The sequence below is a fragment of the Cinclus cinclus genome, chromosome 5, assembly GCF_963662255.1.
Source record: "Cinclus cinclus chromosome 5, bCinCin1.1, whole genome shotgun sequence".
NCBI lineage: Eukaryota > Metazoa > Chordata > Aves > Passeriformes > Cinclidae > Cinclus > Cinclus cinclus.
In genome coordinates this window covers 42,804,256-42,822,992 of record NC_085050.1, presented here as the reverse complement: position 1 = coordinate 42,822,992, position 18,737 = coordinate 42,804,256, and the positions used below count along the sequence as shown (strand labels likewise).

Here is an 18,737-nt window from a genome sequence, read left to right as displayed (position 1 = left end):
TCTAGATCTTAACAAAACATTCTCTCTTAAAAATATCAAATGGAGGAACTACAGAAAAGGAGAAAAATCGAATGTGGAAACTACAATCCTATCAGCCTGACTTTAAATAGACTATCTGAAGAACTTTCAAAGAATAAAGACAGAAAGTAAGATAAAACATTTGCCAAGTACCTCAGTATCCTTCAAATAACAGATTTTTCTAGGCACAGAAGAAAGCTGATCTGTATTTAATAAAGCAACCAATAGAAATCACATTTCTTTACATACTACTTCATATAGACAGCACAGCTTTTAGAGAAAGAATCATGTATAAAACTAGGCAAAGAAGGAAATCAAAACAAGTTGTCTCAAAAAAGGGAATTAACATATATTTTGGTTGCATTTATAACAAGCTTGTTAAATCTATTAATTAACCAGGAAAAAAACAGAACATGAGCAATAAGAACCAGGAGACTGATATAACAAATACAGAATGACAAAATATGAAATTACATGCCAGGAAATTATATATTTTTTTGCTGGGAGCTAGGAATTTATTCATTGGAAACTGAAGAGAAGAAAAAAAACCCCAAACATGGATGACTACAAGTCGAAGTGATCCAGCCTAAAAAAATGGTAAATGCAATATTATTTCAGTTAGATGTTACCAGTTAAGTACTAACATTCCTCTTCAAGTAACTTGTCCACTTAGAAAACACTGAATATAGATACAGAGCAGAGAGGTCTGGTTGTCAGGTTAGAGCCAGAGACTTTATGAAAACACCAGCTTGACCATGTGTTTCAGAAGGCACAGCAGTTCTGATACGTTTCCCAGAAAGGTGGGGGAGCCAAGGGGAGATATAGTTACTGGGAGCCTCTGGGGATGGTGGATACTGAGATTTGCACCTGATAATCCCTACCAGCGTTTCTAATTTTCATCCACACTTTCTAGGATAAATTACCATGATTAGTGCATGCTCACAGGCCTAAAACATGGTTTCCATTACAAGCAATTAGCAAGAATGATGGCATAGCATAACATCAAAGTCTGAAAAAGTACACTATAAATCGCCTCCAATAAGATACAATAGACACGGAAAACATTTGTGTTTCCAGGTGATTTCTGAACATGGCATTTCAACAAGGAAGTTTCAGAAACTGAGGGATAATTTGTATCCCACAACCACAGCATTCTGGAAGTGTAACATATGGTGTAGTCTAACTCTCAAATATTGGCTAAGGTCCTCCCTTCAGACAAACGTTTCTGAAAATTAAAAGCAGTCAGCCTTTCAAAAAGGCTGTTTCAGCTGTCAGGTCTTTCCCCCATCCTCAGATACACACACAAGTGGATATTAAAATTAAAAAATAAAACAAATTTATTAGTTTTGAGAAAATGTAAACATTAGTTCTTTAATTGAGTATTACAAACCTAAGAAACTTGTAGTTGTTGTTTTTTTAATCAATGGAGAGAGAACACAAAAGCACCCTGGTATCATAGCAAAATCATTATAAAACTGTACCCCTGCCAAAATTATTGCTAAATTCAAATACCAAATTCAAAGACAGCTAAAAAAAGAGAAAATAAACCAATTCCCAGATATGGAATTTTACTTTCATAGTAACAAAAGGGAGCAAACAAACAAGGGTCAAATACATGGGAGGCTGCCATTCTTCTTTCTTTTGAAACCCAGAATGAAACGCTCTCTCTTCGATATACAAATCTAAAACTAAAGAAAAAAGAATTTTCTAACATGTGACTTCAAATTTTCAAATTAAACTTTTGGGGAAAATAACTATTCTACTGTCACTAATGACAGCAGCACACATTGTTTTAAAATGTGTTACATTAAGAAGGAGTTCTGTGCTCTGAGAAAGCAGATCATATTTAGTTTGTTTAGTATTAGTTTGTTTCATCCCCTTGCTCCTACAGTGTCATGCATACATCACTCTCTTCCCCTCAGAAACCTACAGACACAAATTAGCTGGGATTTTCAAAATGCAGAGAACTTGAAAATCTTCCCAAAGAACAAGCTGTGGCTGATTTCATTGCAGCTTATGTTCCTGAGCTCCCTGTATGTTTGAACAACAGAAGTTTTTGAAAAGACCTTCCCAGTTCTCCCCACTGTCATTCAACTTGTCCAGCCACCAACTGGAGTGACATTGTTGTATAGTATTACTATAGACCTATACAAGCACAGGGCACAAGCAGGAAACACCAGGTTTTGTCTATTTTAAACCCCATCATTACCAAATCTTGTGCTTCAATTAAATAGACAATATTCAATTTGAGCAATTTTTGCCCCATTCTACCTTTGCACCATGAGCTGGAGACTTGATCCTGGTAGGGCTCCAAACACCAAGTAAGCCTTGGTACTACTGGTGCTGAACAGCTACCCCAGAGCCTCACTGGAATAACTACAAGTGTGTAAGCACAGCATGCTCCAAAACATCCAAAGGGCCTTCAGTGATTTAGTTTCTCAAAATGCTGTGAATCAGGTGGTGTTGGATGTCTTCTTGAGCAGCAGTAACAGCACAGTACACAAAATTCTCAAAACAGGTTTTGAGTATTTTGTATATTGTACTGAGCAAGTGCTAAGTTGCTGCTTTAAGGTTACTGCTTCTCTTCCCCTGGATGTAACTGCAAATTCTACAGTTTAAACTCTGAGCTGGTATGTTCTTGAAATGAATGTATTTTCTAGTAGTACACCAAAAACTCTACCTATACAATACACATTTACAGTCCCTTGTCTGGCTTAAGCGTTAACAGAGGGATAATCCTTCTCTCTAAGAGATTATTCTTCTCCATTTGTGAGCATCTTAAGACAATCTTTTCAGAAGAGAATAACAGACATGCTTTATTAAGTTCCATGTCCATGTAAATGCACATTGATCCTACAGAAATGTAAATTAAGCATCATAGTGATCAAAGTACCAAATTGAAATGTATTCATAAAATTACCTAATTAATAAAAATGCAATAGCCTATCTAATGATTAGTGAAATAACTTCAAGTAAAAATAATTAGATGTCTATGTATCTATACAGAGTGTTTAATATGTGACCTTACTGATGTAAAGAAGCAGAGATAAATATATTAATATATCTGTGAGTGACAACAGCCTATGAGAAAACAGTTTCAAACAAATGGCAGGTCTAATATTAATGCCACAATACAGAAGGACACATGGAAGAAAAGGCTTTGGTAAATCATTACTCTGGTATGTCTGGACATGAGCTCAAAATTCAAAGCAGGAAAAACTGAATGTGTAGAGCAAAATTCTATTTATTGGGGTTTTATGCAACTGAAAACAAAAGGTCATATAGAAGGTAATGGACCAGAAGCAGAGTGCAGTCATCTCTAGCAGTTTCCTTGATTGGTAAGATATATCCAGATCCTTGGACACTATATTAAACCATATATGTTTGTTTATAACTGTTAAAAAAAGAGCATACACAAGTTGTGTGTCTTGCATATGTTTAACCAGACATTAGCTAAAAACTGCCCTTCCTGTTGCCCCTTTCCCAGTACCAGATGTAGGCACAAGTCAGTGGAAGTGAAGCAGACATAGGCATGACAACCTAATTCCCTGCACAAAGGAAGTAGCTGCGGACAAGGAGGGGGAAGTGGAGACATAAGCACTTTACACAAGGTCAATGCAGGATATTGAGACATCTGTCAGGGATGGAAGTTAGCACATTTCCTTTTATTTCAGCAAATAATGTCAGTGCTTGCAAGAGTTTATGCTTAAAGCAGTGCAGGCTGTGAGCACAACTATATAGGCATGACTATCCTGATTTTTATTATTTCCATAGGAAATTGAACTAGTAAAGTCTGGCACAAATGTAATGCTTGTTTTCATTTAGTATAGAGAACAGGAAGAGAGAGACTCTAGAGCTGCATCTCTAATGTACTTTCAGTTATAAAATGAAAACCCACTTCTAAACAAAGCAAAGCATTTCAAAGTCAATAGATTTGACCCATCTAGAGTAACCCAAGTTATCAATGGGAAGCTTGTGGAAGTGAGGAAATAGGCACAAAAAAAGACTGCAACACAAGCACTGTCCCTTAAAACATGTTCTGCTAACTGTCCCTAACAGATGCTACAATGAAGCTTGGGTTGTACTGTCAAGTTCACCCATATAAAGAAAGCCCAGTTAAAACTTTCTTTACCCTATTTCATTTAAATGGGCCTGACTGAGGAATATTAATTGACTCCATACATAACACAAATTAATCAGTAATCCACCTACTTTGGTACGTATTTCCTGCCTCTACCCTAAAAACCCTTAACAAGTATTCATCCAGAGGAGTCAGCCGATTTTATATCCAAGCACAGTCAGCCAGCACACAGGTCCTTACAAATATGTCTTCTGCATTAGAGTGCACTAGTAGTTACTGTAAATACTTACAGTTACTACACTTGGTCATGTATGTGTTAGATAAGAAACAGCTATTTAATCAGCTGCACATTTATTTATATATAATATAAAATTATATACACAAGTTTATATAGGAGAGCAGTTCAGTACAAAGAGGTGAGAAGTATCTGCACATCTCCTGTTGCAATGCTAAATACACTACCACTCTCCAGGCATGACAGAAATCACTTGCAATTCAATATTCTGAGAATTATTTCACCTAAGTGCCAATGAAATTAATGATTTTGTAGAGCTTCTTATATTCTTGTCTCAAAGAGCTTAGAACTGATTGAATGAACAATGATTTACGAGCATCATTTTAAATATCCATTACTCCTCCAGAAAGAAGTACCATTTTACACAAATTAGTATGCTTTTCTCATAGACTGAAAGCAAGGTAACTATCTTCTATTAATTCTATAAAATGTGAACTTTCTTCTGCTACATTTCCTTTGTAAACAAGGCTTAATTTTATATTTTCACCAGTGCCACATTTCTTCATTTGGTGTTAAAGGGTAGCTGTTGGCCAAATGCCTTTTTTTTTTGTTGGTTTGGTTTGGTTTGGTTTGGTTTGGTTTGGTTTGGTTTGGTTTGGTTTGGCAGCTAACAAGAATGAGTACTACAGTTACTACAGGAGAGGTGCTACAGCAGATCTGTGAAATCATAAGGAGTTGGGACCAACCATTCTCTCTGTCTCCAGATTGAGAGCAAAAGGTGTTTTCTCTGGAATAAGCAGCTGATTGACACACACACTACAACAGCATATTAGGGCCAATGATACTTGAAAAAAGCTGAGGTGAGAGGAAAAGAAACCCATTCAAGTGTGCAGAAACTACCTTGCCTGAGTTACTGAAAATGGTCAAACACCAAGTATCCATGAGGGAAAATTTCATGTTTGCCCTGCTCTAACACTTATCCAGATGTTTTTAGCTTCTGTGGGAAAAAGGATATGAAGATGGGAAATTGGTCTGATACAATACATACACTGACTCTTGTATATAACACCTGTCCCAAATAAGCTGGGTGATATTTTTCGCCCAAGGGTTTTGTTAGCCGGTATCTCTGCATCCACACTGTTCACACCTGCAGGAGGATTTGAGCAATCATTTGGAGAGAGAGCCCCACTCCTCACTGCAGAAGTGTTCACAACTCAGTGTGGAGTAGATTGCTCAGACAAATTCTTATCATTAAAACACTGCAAAGCAAGTTTCTCCAAGCTATCTATATGGATGCTGAAGCTCATAAAATTCTAAATCAAACTCATGCACTTTAAAAGAAAAATGCAGACTCTGGAAATCATTGGGTTTTTTGGTTTTTTTTCAGCATGCAACTAGAAATTTGTTTTCAAGAATTAACTGAGCTGTGAAGGAAAATAAAAAGGCTCATTCTGCATGTCAATCTGTTTGCATAGTAAGATGGAGTTTAAGGGATTCCTAACTCATCTCTTTCCCAATGCTTTAAAGCCTTCCAGGAAAGACTAAGCCTTCTGCTGACCCAGCAATCAATAAAAATCTGGGATGATGAAATTCCATTAGTATTTGATAAATGGACAGACCGAACCATACCCATCCATTTACAGTTTATTAATAACTTGTTCTAGTATACTGAAAGACAACTGCTGATGCCAAATCTTTGTATAAAAGTGAACACCATCAAAACCCCATCTGTTTCTGAATTGGGATGACTTCCATCTAAAAGAGTAGTTCATAACCATTACTCCAAAGATCAGTGGTTATCAAGGAACTCTTGCTGGACACTTAACTGAAATGTTATTAATTATGCTGCATAAAAATCTAAAAATGTAGCGGCCAAAGATATCTTTGCCACTGGTGCTCTGAGTAGTCTATTTGCTAATATTTTAATACACAGTTCTCTGCAATATAAACTCTATGATTAAGACTTTTTAATATCATTACTCCTCTTCCAGAGTTAGGGACACATCTAATTTCTCCAACAAGAATATCTTTATCACATATGCTTCTTTTCCTATCACAGCTATAGACTGAAGTATGCAGAAAATTTTTGACTTAGCCACACATAAGCTTTCAAAACTTCCCTCTTCCCAGACCCAGTTTGCTGACATCAATTAAAAGATTTTCCTGAGAAATGGGGAAAAAAAAGGTAATTTACTGCAATAATTTTTAAATGTTTTTGTTCTTAAACTTTAACATAATTTTTAAGTCTGAAATAAAAGCCTAATGTCTCCATGACAATGTGGTTTTGATGTTTCAGTATCTCATATGTTCTCTAAATCGTGGATTCAGGTAGCAAACAACTGTACATTTATTACACAGATGGGGGGCCATTACCTTTGGAAATCTTTTTTTTTTTTTTTCCAGGTATTAGACACTGATAATTTAACACTTGCCACATTTAAGAGTAACCACAAACTGAGAGAAGCAAAAGTGAAAAGCTTCCAATTCTGATTTCCCAGCATCAGAGCTTCTAATATCTACAAAGCACACATTCAGTGCCAGATACTAGACTGAAAGGACTGCATCAAGGAACAGTCTCATTCTTACAAATGCTTTAATTATTAAATGGAGCAGTTTTTCTATTTTTAAAATGCTAAAAGGCCACCATACAAGAATTCTTAAGCAAAAGCATCTGGAGAGTTCCCATTCACCTGAAATTACGCAATGATTAAAATTACATATTTTGGGGGCTGATTTTTTGTTTTTATTTTTCTTCCTTCCTGCAATCAGCTCAGCATGGCCATCTACTACTCCTGTACAGATTTAAAGAAGCATATATATATATATATATATTTGAGCCCAGACCACCCACACTTCCTAAAGCTACATATTTGTAGATGGCAAAAAGTTGTGCATAGACATGAAAACAAGTTTTATACCCACAAAGCTATGACAATATTCTGAGAATCTACTGAACAGCTTCTGGACTTCAAAAGGTATTTGTTGTGAATTTAGAAATAAATAATTGCACAAAATTACACATCTAACAGAAATTATGACATGTTAACTGCTTTCAGACTCAGTATAAGATGAAGTATAGGATGAACCTATAAATAGTTTTGCATTATAGTTACAGATTAGATGACAAATTTCTTTGCTGTTACTGTAGTTTAGTCCAGGGTTTGGTCTCTCTGTTGTCAATTGTATTAGTATTAAAACGCAGTGACATTTCAAGTCAACTAACAAAATCTGTCTTTTCTGCAGCTGACTTAAAATTGAATACAATGAAAATAACACCTGGAAACCTCAAGAAGCAAACAGAGGGATTAATGGCATGACATCTTTAGCTTCTTTCTAGTTTATCTCTAACAGGGATGAGCTGGATTTAATAACTCTTTAGAATTTACATGAACCTTCTTTGCTGGATTCATTTCTGATTTTGGTAATTGCAGTGGGGCTTAAATGATCCAGAGCCAAAACCATGAGGGAAAGCACTGTCCTTTTAGCTCCCTGTTTCAACATTCAGGGAAAGAAGAGGAAGAAAAATAGGGTCTGCAGCCAATGCTTTTGCTACCTGTTTAGCGTCTCAGTTGCAGCTTACAGTCTAAGTCTCCATTCCTCAGAGCAGGGATGTATCGTCCATTACTTTTTGTCCTCTTAGTTTTCTTTTTAATTTTGCAGAAGGCAGAGAAAAAATAGAGAAGATGCATGTCATAATGTCTTTTTTTAGAATTCTCTTTTTCTGCAAGTAGGTCTTGAAAATGGGTATTTCAAGCAAGTAAAACTAACAACTCTTATATCTTCTAAGCATTTAAAAAATCCTCAAACCACATGCATTCTTCTTACATATATTATAGCTTTAAATAGTATTTTCTAAAGTCTCACAGATTTATTACTCCATAATTCCTGGCATACCTAAATTAGCTTTAAGACCTTTAAACAAAATCTCTCTTTGATGTCATTGCATTTACAAACCTCCCACAATCTCAGCATCAGAAAGTCTATTACTTTTAAATAAAAGGAACAGAGAAACTCTACCCAGTAAGTTGAAACAGTCCTCCTTAATGGACCTCCTTAATGGACCAGAAAAGTGCAAGCTGTCATAACACTGGAATGCATATGGTGCTGTCATTTGCCAGATAACATGTTTTTCCTCTTCCTGTGCTCTTTCAGAGATGACTCTACAGCCAATAAGCATGAATTTTCTAATACACCATAAAAGAAAAAGAAAGCTACTGACATGACTGTTATGAAGTCATGACAATTTTCTCTTCAATATGCAATTACAGGTACTTAATTACAATTAATAAGTTGTTAAACTTTTCTGAAGAATGCATGCACACTATAGGAGAATGACATTTACGTCACACATTTTTTTTTTTTTATACCCTACAAGCTACAGCATGTTCTGGCAGTGGAAGCAAGTTTAACCTACAAGCCCCAAACATATACAGAATGTACTGAGCTGTATAACACAAAACAAACACCTTTATTAAGTTAAAAATATGAGTTGTACTGAGAGCTGTGACCATCACCAAATTTTAAGCTTTGCAGAAGCCAGTAAGGGAAATACTCTTTTATGCACTAGTCCATGGAGAATAAGAAAGAGAATGTGGTTTTTCCATCACATCTAATTAAAAAACCACCAGGCAAACTGATGCCAATATGATGTGCTGATTATAAAGTTTCAGCCTGCTCAGAGACAGAAAGAGAGAGAAAGAATATTGCCTTTCAATACCTGACTTCAGCTAGAAGAAGGAAATCCTGATTTCCTGATATGATTAAATCCTGATATGGTGATTGAATACTATAATTTGGAGATATATTGTGGAGAACCATAACAATGAGTATTGAGAATCATTACAATCACCAAAAAAAAGCTTGAAAATAAAATTTTTAATCAGAATTCAATATCTGTTATCAAGACAGGTCTATGACAAAGTTTTATTTATTAATTCATTCGTAAGGTAAGTGAATGGCTCAGAAGAGAGACACTTTGTCACACCCCTTACCCTTAGGACACAGAGGTACAGTTATCAAAGAGTTAGACATCATCAGATACTAAATCTACCTAAAATTGCCAAGCTCACACCAAAAAGTGCAGAAATAGGACATAATCACCACCATAATTCAACAGCTGATGGACATTTGTAATCACATTGGTGCTTGAGAAAGTATAAGAAAGACAGGAGAGCACCCAAGGAGTTCTTGCTCATTCCTCCATCTTATTCCATTTCTAGGCCATGCTGAAGATCTTCAGGAAAATAGATTCATATTATGCTGAAAGATCATCATAATAATTGATGTCATCCTTAAGGCAAATGACCACTCAAAATTAACATGCATGAAGAAATCAGGATATTGATTCATCTGCAAAAATCAAAGCATTACTAAAATGTCTGCAGACATCACATCACACCAAGAGTGCTTCTGCTGCTTCCCTTTTAGTTTTGGCAAATTGCATTGATCTACAATTTATCTCTGGTTGTGTTCACTTTTACCTTCCTGTACCCTCTCTTTTATTTTAGAATGCCACCAGTAATGCTTAAATTTTAACAAAGGTGTGTCTATAACAACCCATAACAAACCAAAAGTTCAGTTTCAAAAAATAGGCCAAAGTTAAATAAATCCTGTAAATTACTTCAAAATTCTACTTACATCTTTCACTGCATACTTCTGCTCTACTTTCTAATGTCTGATAACCCACTACTTTCCTACTGATTTTGTCTTCATTTAATTTTCTCTCATTTCTCTGCTCAGATTTCTGATCTCCACCTGCGTTATCTACTCTGAGCATGCAATCATTACATCACCATATTTCTTTCTTGTATTAGCTTATGCAAAAAAATTCCAATTATTTTTCAGGATTCAGATTCTCCCTTACTGGTCAATCTGCACCAGAAGGGAAAGTCTTTTGTCCACAAGGAAAAGCCCAGGCATATGCCTGGAATGAAGCAGTATTTCCAGAAGTGGTTGAAAACTGTGTCTTTTAAGTACATGGTTAATTCTTCTAATTGATGAATTCCTACAGACTAGGAGGAACCAATAATACAGATTTACATGCAAGTTTCACGAGACTAGCCCATATTATGGAGTACATCTGTGGAGAGTAAGGGGGAAATGAAGATGAATGATCACAGCAGGCGTTTAAGATTTCCCAGAAGGAAAGAAGTCCCCCTTTATCAACATGCAGTCAAAAACATATGGAAACAAGTTGTCCAGTTATTTAGTGGCTGGGCAGAGGCACAGAAAAGCACTAAGGTAGAAGGCTCTAGACGGTGTACAAAGTAATGGTTTGTAACCAGCTGGTCCCCAGGCAAAGGTTACTGATGAACCATGAACTTCAGTAATTACCTACTGCAAGGGCCCCTCAGCTTGCAGAGGGAAAATACTAGAGGGTTTAGAAGACTTCCAGGTATTGTGATTGTGACTCAAATATAAAACAAATGTTTATCACCACCTCTCAGGTTGTGGAGCAGAGGAAGATGTGACAGGAGTAGCCTCCTTCAATATCTTGGTTTGTTTCCTATTCCCCAGGAGCAGTAATAACAGAGTCCATGGTTACCTTCTTTTTATGCTAGCTTTGAAGTTCAAGAGCCCACCTGGAGCCAAGACTCATACCCACAGAACCTGAAAAACAGCTTGGCCAAACCAAAATCTATTTTCTGCATTCTCATCACTCACTGCAACTCCTACAGCAACATAAACAAAGGTGCCCACCTCATGATAGCCCTTCCTTTCTCACAGTCTTTGAGTGGAAGGTTTACTTTCCTGAGGGAAAAGAGGATAACCATTAAAGGTGAACATGTTTAAATTTTAAGCCTGCTACACAATGTAGTATGAAACTTGGACATCACAGTGATCCTGGATTAACCTACAAGTAGAAGCACCTTCCTTGCCTGGCAGACCATAAGATGCTGATCTGCTATTCCTCCTGAGCATGTCTCTCATGCCTCCTTCTCATTCATGTTTGGCTTTATTACCCCAGGTTTGAACATTACCAGGACATGACTATTTCTTTCTACTCTGTAAACAGGATGACGGCTGCATGGTGACACTTCCAAAATTCAGTGCACCTTGAGTGATATCCACACCTATGACATCACAGTGCATGACACCTATGGCCCTGGAAAACCTGCACTATTAATGCATCAAAACCTACAAGAAAAAAAAAAAAAAGAAATTAGTAAAACCACAGTCACAGGTTACTTTAATTAAAACACTCAGGAACCCTTCAGGAGGTTTTTATCCGCTTCAACCAAAAGCAAACAATTGCTATGCGTCAGCCCCGCCACGGTGTCAGGCTGCGGCAGCGCTGCCCGACGGCGCTGGCCCAGCTGCCTTTCAGTGCCGCGTCCAGGGCAAGAGGCTGAGGCTGCCACAATGCCCCTCGCTCCTCCCCGGGACACGGTCAACTCCTGAACTCCGCACGGTAAGAGTTTTCTCCAGGACATTCCTGGGGCTGCCGGTGCACGGGGCCTTTTCCTTTTGTTCCCCCCCCCCCCCCCCCCCCCCCCCCCAGTGGTGTTGAAAGAAAAAGGAAGGGCAGAGATGGGATTTTCTTTTTGGCTTGGGATACAAAATGAAAAGCTCCATGAGCTAAACCTTCCTGAAGTTTTTATAGACTAAATTGTATTAGCGCTGTACAGACTGTGTACTTTTTGAGCTTCAGAGTGCAATTAACAAAAAGGGGGGTAAGTGATAAAAGAGAATTCCTTTTGTTCCAATCAATGATTGTCAGATGCTAAATAGCATCAGTGACTCCTGATCTGAAAAGAAAAGAAAATCAATTTAGTAGGTCTCCTGAAGATAAAGACAGATTGATTTTTCATCAAATATACTCAGGAAACACACTGCAGTTCTCCCTAGGTCACCTCTTGTAATGGTTTTTCCTAAATTCATGTAAGTTCTGCACAAACTCAGAAACATGTCTACATTCACTCAGGCCCAACTACTGTGACTTTTCTTCTGATGGAAAAGACTTTGTTCAGTTCAGAGGTATACATTCTGCAATGCTTTCCCAAGCTAAAAGCAAAAGGGCTTTCTGTTAACTTCTGGCGCTCCAAAGCCTCCATTCAGCCTCACCTGCAAAGAGTAAAAGGGGTTTTATGGACAAGCAGAACGTTTTTCTCTATTAGGACTGATCAGTTCCTGCAAAGGCAGGGTGAGTTGATTCACATCGTCAGCAGAAAGATCGGGAATCATCACAAAGACCCTGAGGTGCATTTTAATTTCAAGCCACCGTGTTTTATACTGCCTGCCCTTCTCTCTGGTTCAGTTTACACCATGCTGCCGTCCGAGACAGGTTCTACTGGCTCTCTGAAGACCATCTCAAGTCTTCAAAAATATCACAGTTGGTTTAACCAGAGCCGATACTCGATTCCCCTATGAAGACCTGAGCTTCTGTGCTCATTACCCACGCTACAAGAGTTATGGGACAAAGAACACAATTCTCGGGGCGCTTGTGAGGACGGCGATACGAGGGCTGCGCTGATTATCTAAACTCCACCTGCTGCGCCCCCTGCTTCCCGGCAGTGCTGGGGCACGGCGGCGGTGCCATGGAGCGCAGCCTTCCAAGGGCAGCGGCCCTGGATGCCGAACCGCGTGGGCTCGGACCGTGGGGGCCGCGCGGAGCTCACCTGGAGGAGGCGGCGACCTCGCGCGGCGTGCTCGGGCAGGCGCGCGCGGTACACGGCGCGCTCGAAGCGCGGCTCGTTGTCGTTGGCGTCCTCCACGCGCACGCTGAGGAGGCACGCGGCGGCACGCGGCGGGACCCCGCCGTCCCGCGCCACCACGCGCAGCTCCAGCGCTGCCTGTCGCTCCCGGTCCAGGCGCGCGCGGGTGCTGACGGTGCCGCTCCGCGCGTCCATGTACAGCAGGGCTAGGGCGGCCGCGTCGCCCTCCAGCGCGTACCGCACCTCGGAGTTGGGCAAGCCCGGCTCGTCGGCGTCGGAGGCGCTGAGGCGGAGCACGGCGGTGCCGGGGGAGGCGGCCTCCGAGATGGAGGCGCGGTAGTGGGGCTGCAGGAACGCGGGCGTCTCGTCGTTGATGTCGGCGACGCGCAGCAGCAGCGGCTCCTCGGCGGAAAGCGGCGGCGTTCCGCCGTCCGTGGCCACCAGCCGCATCTCGTACAGGTCGCGGCTCTCGCGGTCCAGCGGCCCCGCCACGCAGAGGAAGAAGACGCCGCCCCCGGCCGCCCGCAACTCGAAGGCCTCGTCGCCGCCCAGCAGGGCCACTGCGATGCCGTCGTCGCTCTCCGCGCCGCCGCCCTCGTCGGCGTCCGAGACGGACACTCGGGCCACGTAGTCGCCGGGCCGCGCTCCTTCGGAGACCCGCGGACCCCTGGTCTCGGTGAGGTAGAGCAGATGGATGGAGGGCCGGTTGTCGTTCACGTCCAGCACGGCCACGGAGACGAGGACGCTGGAGACCTCGGGCTGGGCGCCGCCGTCCCGCGCCTCCACGACAAGGCGGTGCAGGGCCCGCGCCTCGCGGTCCAGCGGGCGGCGGAGGCGCAGGACGCCGCTGAGCTCCTCCACCGCGAAGTAACCGTCGGAGTCGCTCTGCCGGCGATTAATGGCGTACCGCACCTCGCCGTTGGCGCCCAGGTCGGGGTCGGTGGCCCGCAGGCGGCAGACGGAGGTGCCCGGCGGCGCGTCCTCCCGCAGCCGCGCCCGGTACTCGCCGCGGCTGAATGCGGGCGCGTTGTCGTTCTCGTCCAGCACCCGCACGGACACCCGCAGACGGCCGCGTCGCCGCGGACTGCCGCCGTCCCACGCCTCCACCACCAGCCGGTGGACGTCCGCCCGTTCGCGGTCCAGACGCCGCAGCAGCACCAGATCCAGCGGCTCCGGCCGCACATAGCGCAGGTGGAAAAGCGGCGGCTCCCCCGCCGTGCCACCCTCCTCCAACAGCGCGTAGCCCTCTGTGCCGAAGCGACCGGCGTCGGGGTCGCGGGCAGCCGGCAGGCGGAAAGCGGTGCCGGGTGGGCTGAGCTCCGAGATGTTGAGCTGCAGACTGTCCTTCGGGAAGCGCGGCGGGTGGTCGTTCACGTCGGTGACAACGATCTCCACTTGCACCACCTCGCCGCGCAGCGTGGCCGCCGCGAAGCTGTAGCGTTCCCGCCGCTCCCGGTCCAGCCTCCGCGCCGTGCGGATCATGCCCGTCTCCGGCTGGACGTGGAAGTCCGCCAGCACCGCCGACTCGCCGCTCCCCTCTGACAGCAGGAAGCCCCCCGGCGGGTCCGCATCCGCCGGCAGCCCCGCGCAGATGTCGCCCACCAGCGTCTCGGCCGGCAGCCCCTCGTCCACTGCCAGGCTGAGGTTATACACCGGCGCCGCGCCGCCGCCCCCCGCGCACAGCCACAGCGGCAGCAGCAGCGCCAGCGCCCGTCCCGCTCGCGGAGTGCCGCCCTGCCCGCCCCGGCACCTGCCGGACCTCAGCCGCCGCGCCATGCCTGGCCGCTAAACCGGCCACACAGCCTGCGCCACCGCCCCGCCGGTGATGGGAAGGACAAGCGTCTTCGAGGGGGCGGGAGAACGGCTCCCACCGCCGCCCCGCGCAGTCCCCGCCCCACCGACCCCCGGAGCCCTGGGGGCCACCGCCCGCCCACCCACCCAGCGCTGGGAGGGGCGGCGGCGGCAGCCACGTCCTCCACGCACGGACGTGTCGCGCTGGGTGGGGATGGTGTGACGCTGCTCCGGTGCCGTCCAGAATTCGGAGAGGTCTTTGCTGAAATTCATTACTCGGGGAGTCAGCTTGCTTCCTGCTGATGGGGCAAAGTGTGACTAGTGCACGGGCTGCCTGTAGATGCAGAGGCATGGCTCATGAAGGAGAAGAATTTAAATGAAACAGAAATCTACGAGGACAAACGAGTTTGCACAATTCAACAAAGACTTTTCTTGCCTTAATATTTTGGTCCTCATTTTCCATTAAAAGGCTTGCTTGTTATCCTAGCACTAGGTCAGTAAATAGCAACTCAGCATGGCAGAAAAGCATTTACCAGAAATAAGCTTTAAGTAGAAACTTCAATCAGTTTCAGCAAGACCAGAACATTTTTCCTTTACCACTATTCCTGACTTCCATATCTATCTCAGAATGGTTCAAGAATAAGTGTTTCTTCAGTGACACTGAGAATATACAGCATCATATAAATGCTAAGTAGCAATCATCCATCTGTCCATGAAATCCAAGTACAATACTGCAGTGATTACCTGTCTCTTGCTGTTCCAAATGATCCTTTACAAACTTCACCTTTCTGGCAAGAATCTAACAGCTATTCAAAGAAAACAAACTTCATCCTAGGACAAACAAAATCAGGGCAAAGACAGTAAGTAGCATGAGTTACTATAACTCATTCATCTCCTATGAAGGGGCACTTGAGAAGGCAGCTGTTTTACTATTTGCCTCTTTTCCAACTCATGAAAGAACTACCCTAGTACACTGCCAGAACACTCCGAGGAGGGAGCAAACTCACTGCAACAGTGATGGGAAGGGGAAGAGGATTTTTTTTCCCAACATTTTTGACATCTACACAATACCACATATCCAGGTAAAGAGGGAGAACTAGGTTCTTAAGTAAGTGTAGAAGTCGTACTGCATGTGTGTAGTTGCCTGGACAGGAAGGGGGAACACATGATATCACGTCCACTGTATCTGACTTGCTTCCTTACACAGAGAAATGGGGCAGAGAAAAACTAGATCTTGTCAGATCTTCTTAGGCAAAACCTGAGAATTCAGTCTCTGTATATTTATACACTGTGATAATTACAAGCATAGAAGCAAGAAGGAAATGCAGAGCCCCTTGCCAGCTTCATTCGTATTCATTGAGAAAACATATGGATCCTCCCCAAGTCACAGATATTCAATATGAAAATGCCTGAATTCCACTGTATCACAGCAAGTTTGAAAAACAGCCATGTCTCATGCAGCCCATGCTGTCACTAAGAAAACATGTGAATCATGTTCAGTCGGGCACATTCACCGAAAAACTAAACAAAACCTGCTGTTGATATGGTCAGGCAGTGCCTAAAGAGCAAAATTCTGTACTCAGATACAACATGCATACAGATAGCAAGGGAAAAATAAGGCTGACATAGTTATCTGTGGTTCTGTCAGTATTCATGTATTTTGTGAGACCAAGGCACTTTAACAGCTTTGTATGAAGTAAAGTCATGTGAAAGCACTGCCCAACTACGGCATGTTTCTAGAAATACTGCATCTTCGGTATACAGTATAGATGTTTTGCCTACTGTGAGTATGAGCTTTACCTCTTAAGTGTTCTTCCACCTTCTTTGTATTTCTGCCTTCTCTGAGTCTATTCTTTCCTCCATTCATTTCTTAAACATTTTCTCTTCCTCTCTTTTTCCATTTTCATGACCTCATTCTTCCACAAATCACAAACAGAAGTTTCTAAATCTTGAGATGTTCGCGATCTCCTGGATATATTTAGCTGCCCCTGCTGTTCCCCATCTTCTCAGTGACATGCTGACCTACACAAAAAAGGGAACTGACCTTTCTAAGACATGGAGGGAAGCTGCCACAATGACATTATCCCAAGGGAAGCAGGGTGTCAAAGTTTTAGTGCACTAGCCACCTCCTACATCCTTAACAAATCGCTCTCATAGTGAAGACACTTCTCAGCACCTCAGATCTACAAAGTCTTCCAGTGTAAAAAGTGGACAGGAGGATAAGCATATTATTTGCGGATGGGGGAATCTTCACAAGATGGGTTGGAGTACACAAAATGCCTGAGCATTCCAGTTTAGAAGGGACTGTCTGCTCATGAGCCAGCCTACTCAGTTAGATAGCAGGAAGTTACTTCTGCTGTTATCCCATTCCATTCCTGGAGGTGGCCACCTCTGACTTTGTAGGAAGATGAACAGCATAGGAATCCACTTTCAAGCCACGAAAATTTTGAACACTATGTCTTCAGGCAATCCTACATGAACATCCCTCTAATCCACTATGCAAGGCAGTGAACTCTGGTGGTCCCAAGCAGCTCCATATGCCAAATTCAACTGTAGTGTGGCAGGGACCCAGGAAAGGAGCAAGCAAGGAAACCTGAAAGGTGATAGCTGTATCAACTGCTCAAATTCAATCTGCCCATATTTGCAAATCACAATTTTCTATAGCTTAGTCCTCCTTCAATTAATTGGAAATTCTTTCTCCTTCAAGGAGAATTAAACTATAGCAAACTAAAACTGGGTATGACACTAGAGTGCAAAAGATCACTGAAACAGAGATAGAGTTACAACCACGAAGGTCTACCAATAACAGAGTTAATTCTACCTACTAACATTGCCTCGCCCACACAACAGTTGCAGCAGCTGAAGATGTGACCCTCCTGTGCTGAAGACATGGCTGAGGTGGTAAAGCAGTATGACCACTTCCTTTTCTGCTGCTCGCTGGCTCACTGCAAACCATCTTCAGCAGTAGCAACAGTTTAAGCCAAACCACCTTACTCAGGACTGACACAGGGTGGGAGCCCTGCAGGATGCATTCCAGTGCTCATTAGATGGGCGGTAGCAGCCATCTGAGGGCAGAGCATAGCTGAACTGCTCCAGACAGAGCTGAAGCAAATAAAATAAAACCTGAAAAATTGTCCATGAAGCTATTTCCTGCTGTTTGAAGATAGCATGGTCTCAGCTGCTTGTTACTGCCTTTCAGCCCATGGGCACCATGCTTCCATTTCTGCCTACCAGGTGGTGTTCCCTGATCCTCTGTAGGTTTAGTTTAAGGACAGAGATTAGTTTAAGCAATGCTGAGACAATGATTTCCATTAACCCCAGTGATTTTTTTTCCTATGCTGGGTTACAGAAACTCCATACAAATCAGCTTTCTGGCAAAACTGTGGCATGGGGAAGCACTAACATGTTCAACTATTGCAGCTGGATCTAAGAAAGGATGTTTATTTCCAGCCTCACTGGCTGGGGTCACTATGGATATTCATCCTGTAATATGTGATATATGGAAAAAGCATTAACTTTTCAGACCATCGGATGTTTCATTATTTATAGTTCTTCAGGCACACATATTGATTTCAGCAACTCCTCCTTGAAGGAGTTGCCACTGCGCAAAAGATTTGCTGGTGACCACATAGAGGCTGGTCACAGTCACTATAATAAAAAGCTATGTAGGGACTGCTCTCCTTATAAATACAGAGAAATGTAATTAAGAGGTTGTTTTTTCTCTGGTAGCCATAATTTAACTCTTAATCACAAGCTAATTTACCAAACTCCTTTTGCTGTGAAATAATAGATGCTCTACTTTCTCTGGTGAAAAATCATGTAGTTGTCAGAATCTGACTAAAAATAATATACCTGAGTCTGTCTTCACATGTAGGAAAGACTTTTCTGTTTGTACTATAGGTATTAGTAGTGGGGTTTTTCAGTTTCACTCCAGATACACCACAATGCCTGTGGAACA

The 18,737-nt window shown here is 42.7% G+C and overlaps 1 protein-coding gene across 1 annotated transcript in view; it reads right to left on the bottom strand.

Moving 5' to 3' along the window:
• DCHS2 (dachsous cadherin-related 2) overlaps window positions 1-14,764 on the bottom strand; it is a 103,926-nt gene extending 89,162 nt beyond the window's left edge. The window contains 1 exon segment of the mRNA XM_062493647.1: window positions 12,953-14,764. Coding sequence (XP_062349631.1) covers window positions 12,953-14,764 — 1,812 coding nt within the window.
• Between the last annotated feature and the right edge of the window lie 3,973 nt (window positions 14,765-18,737).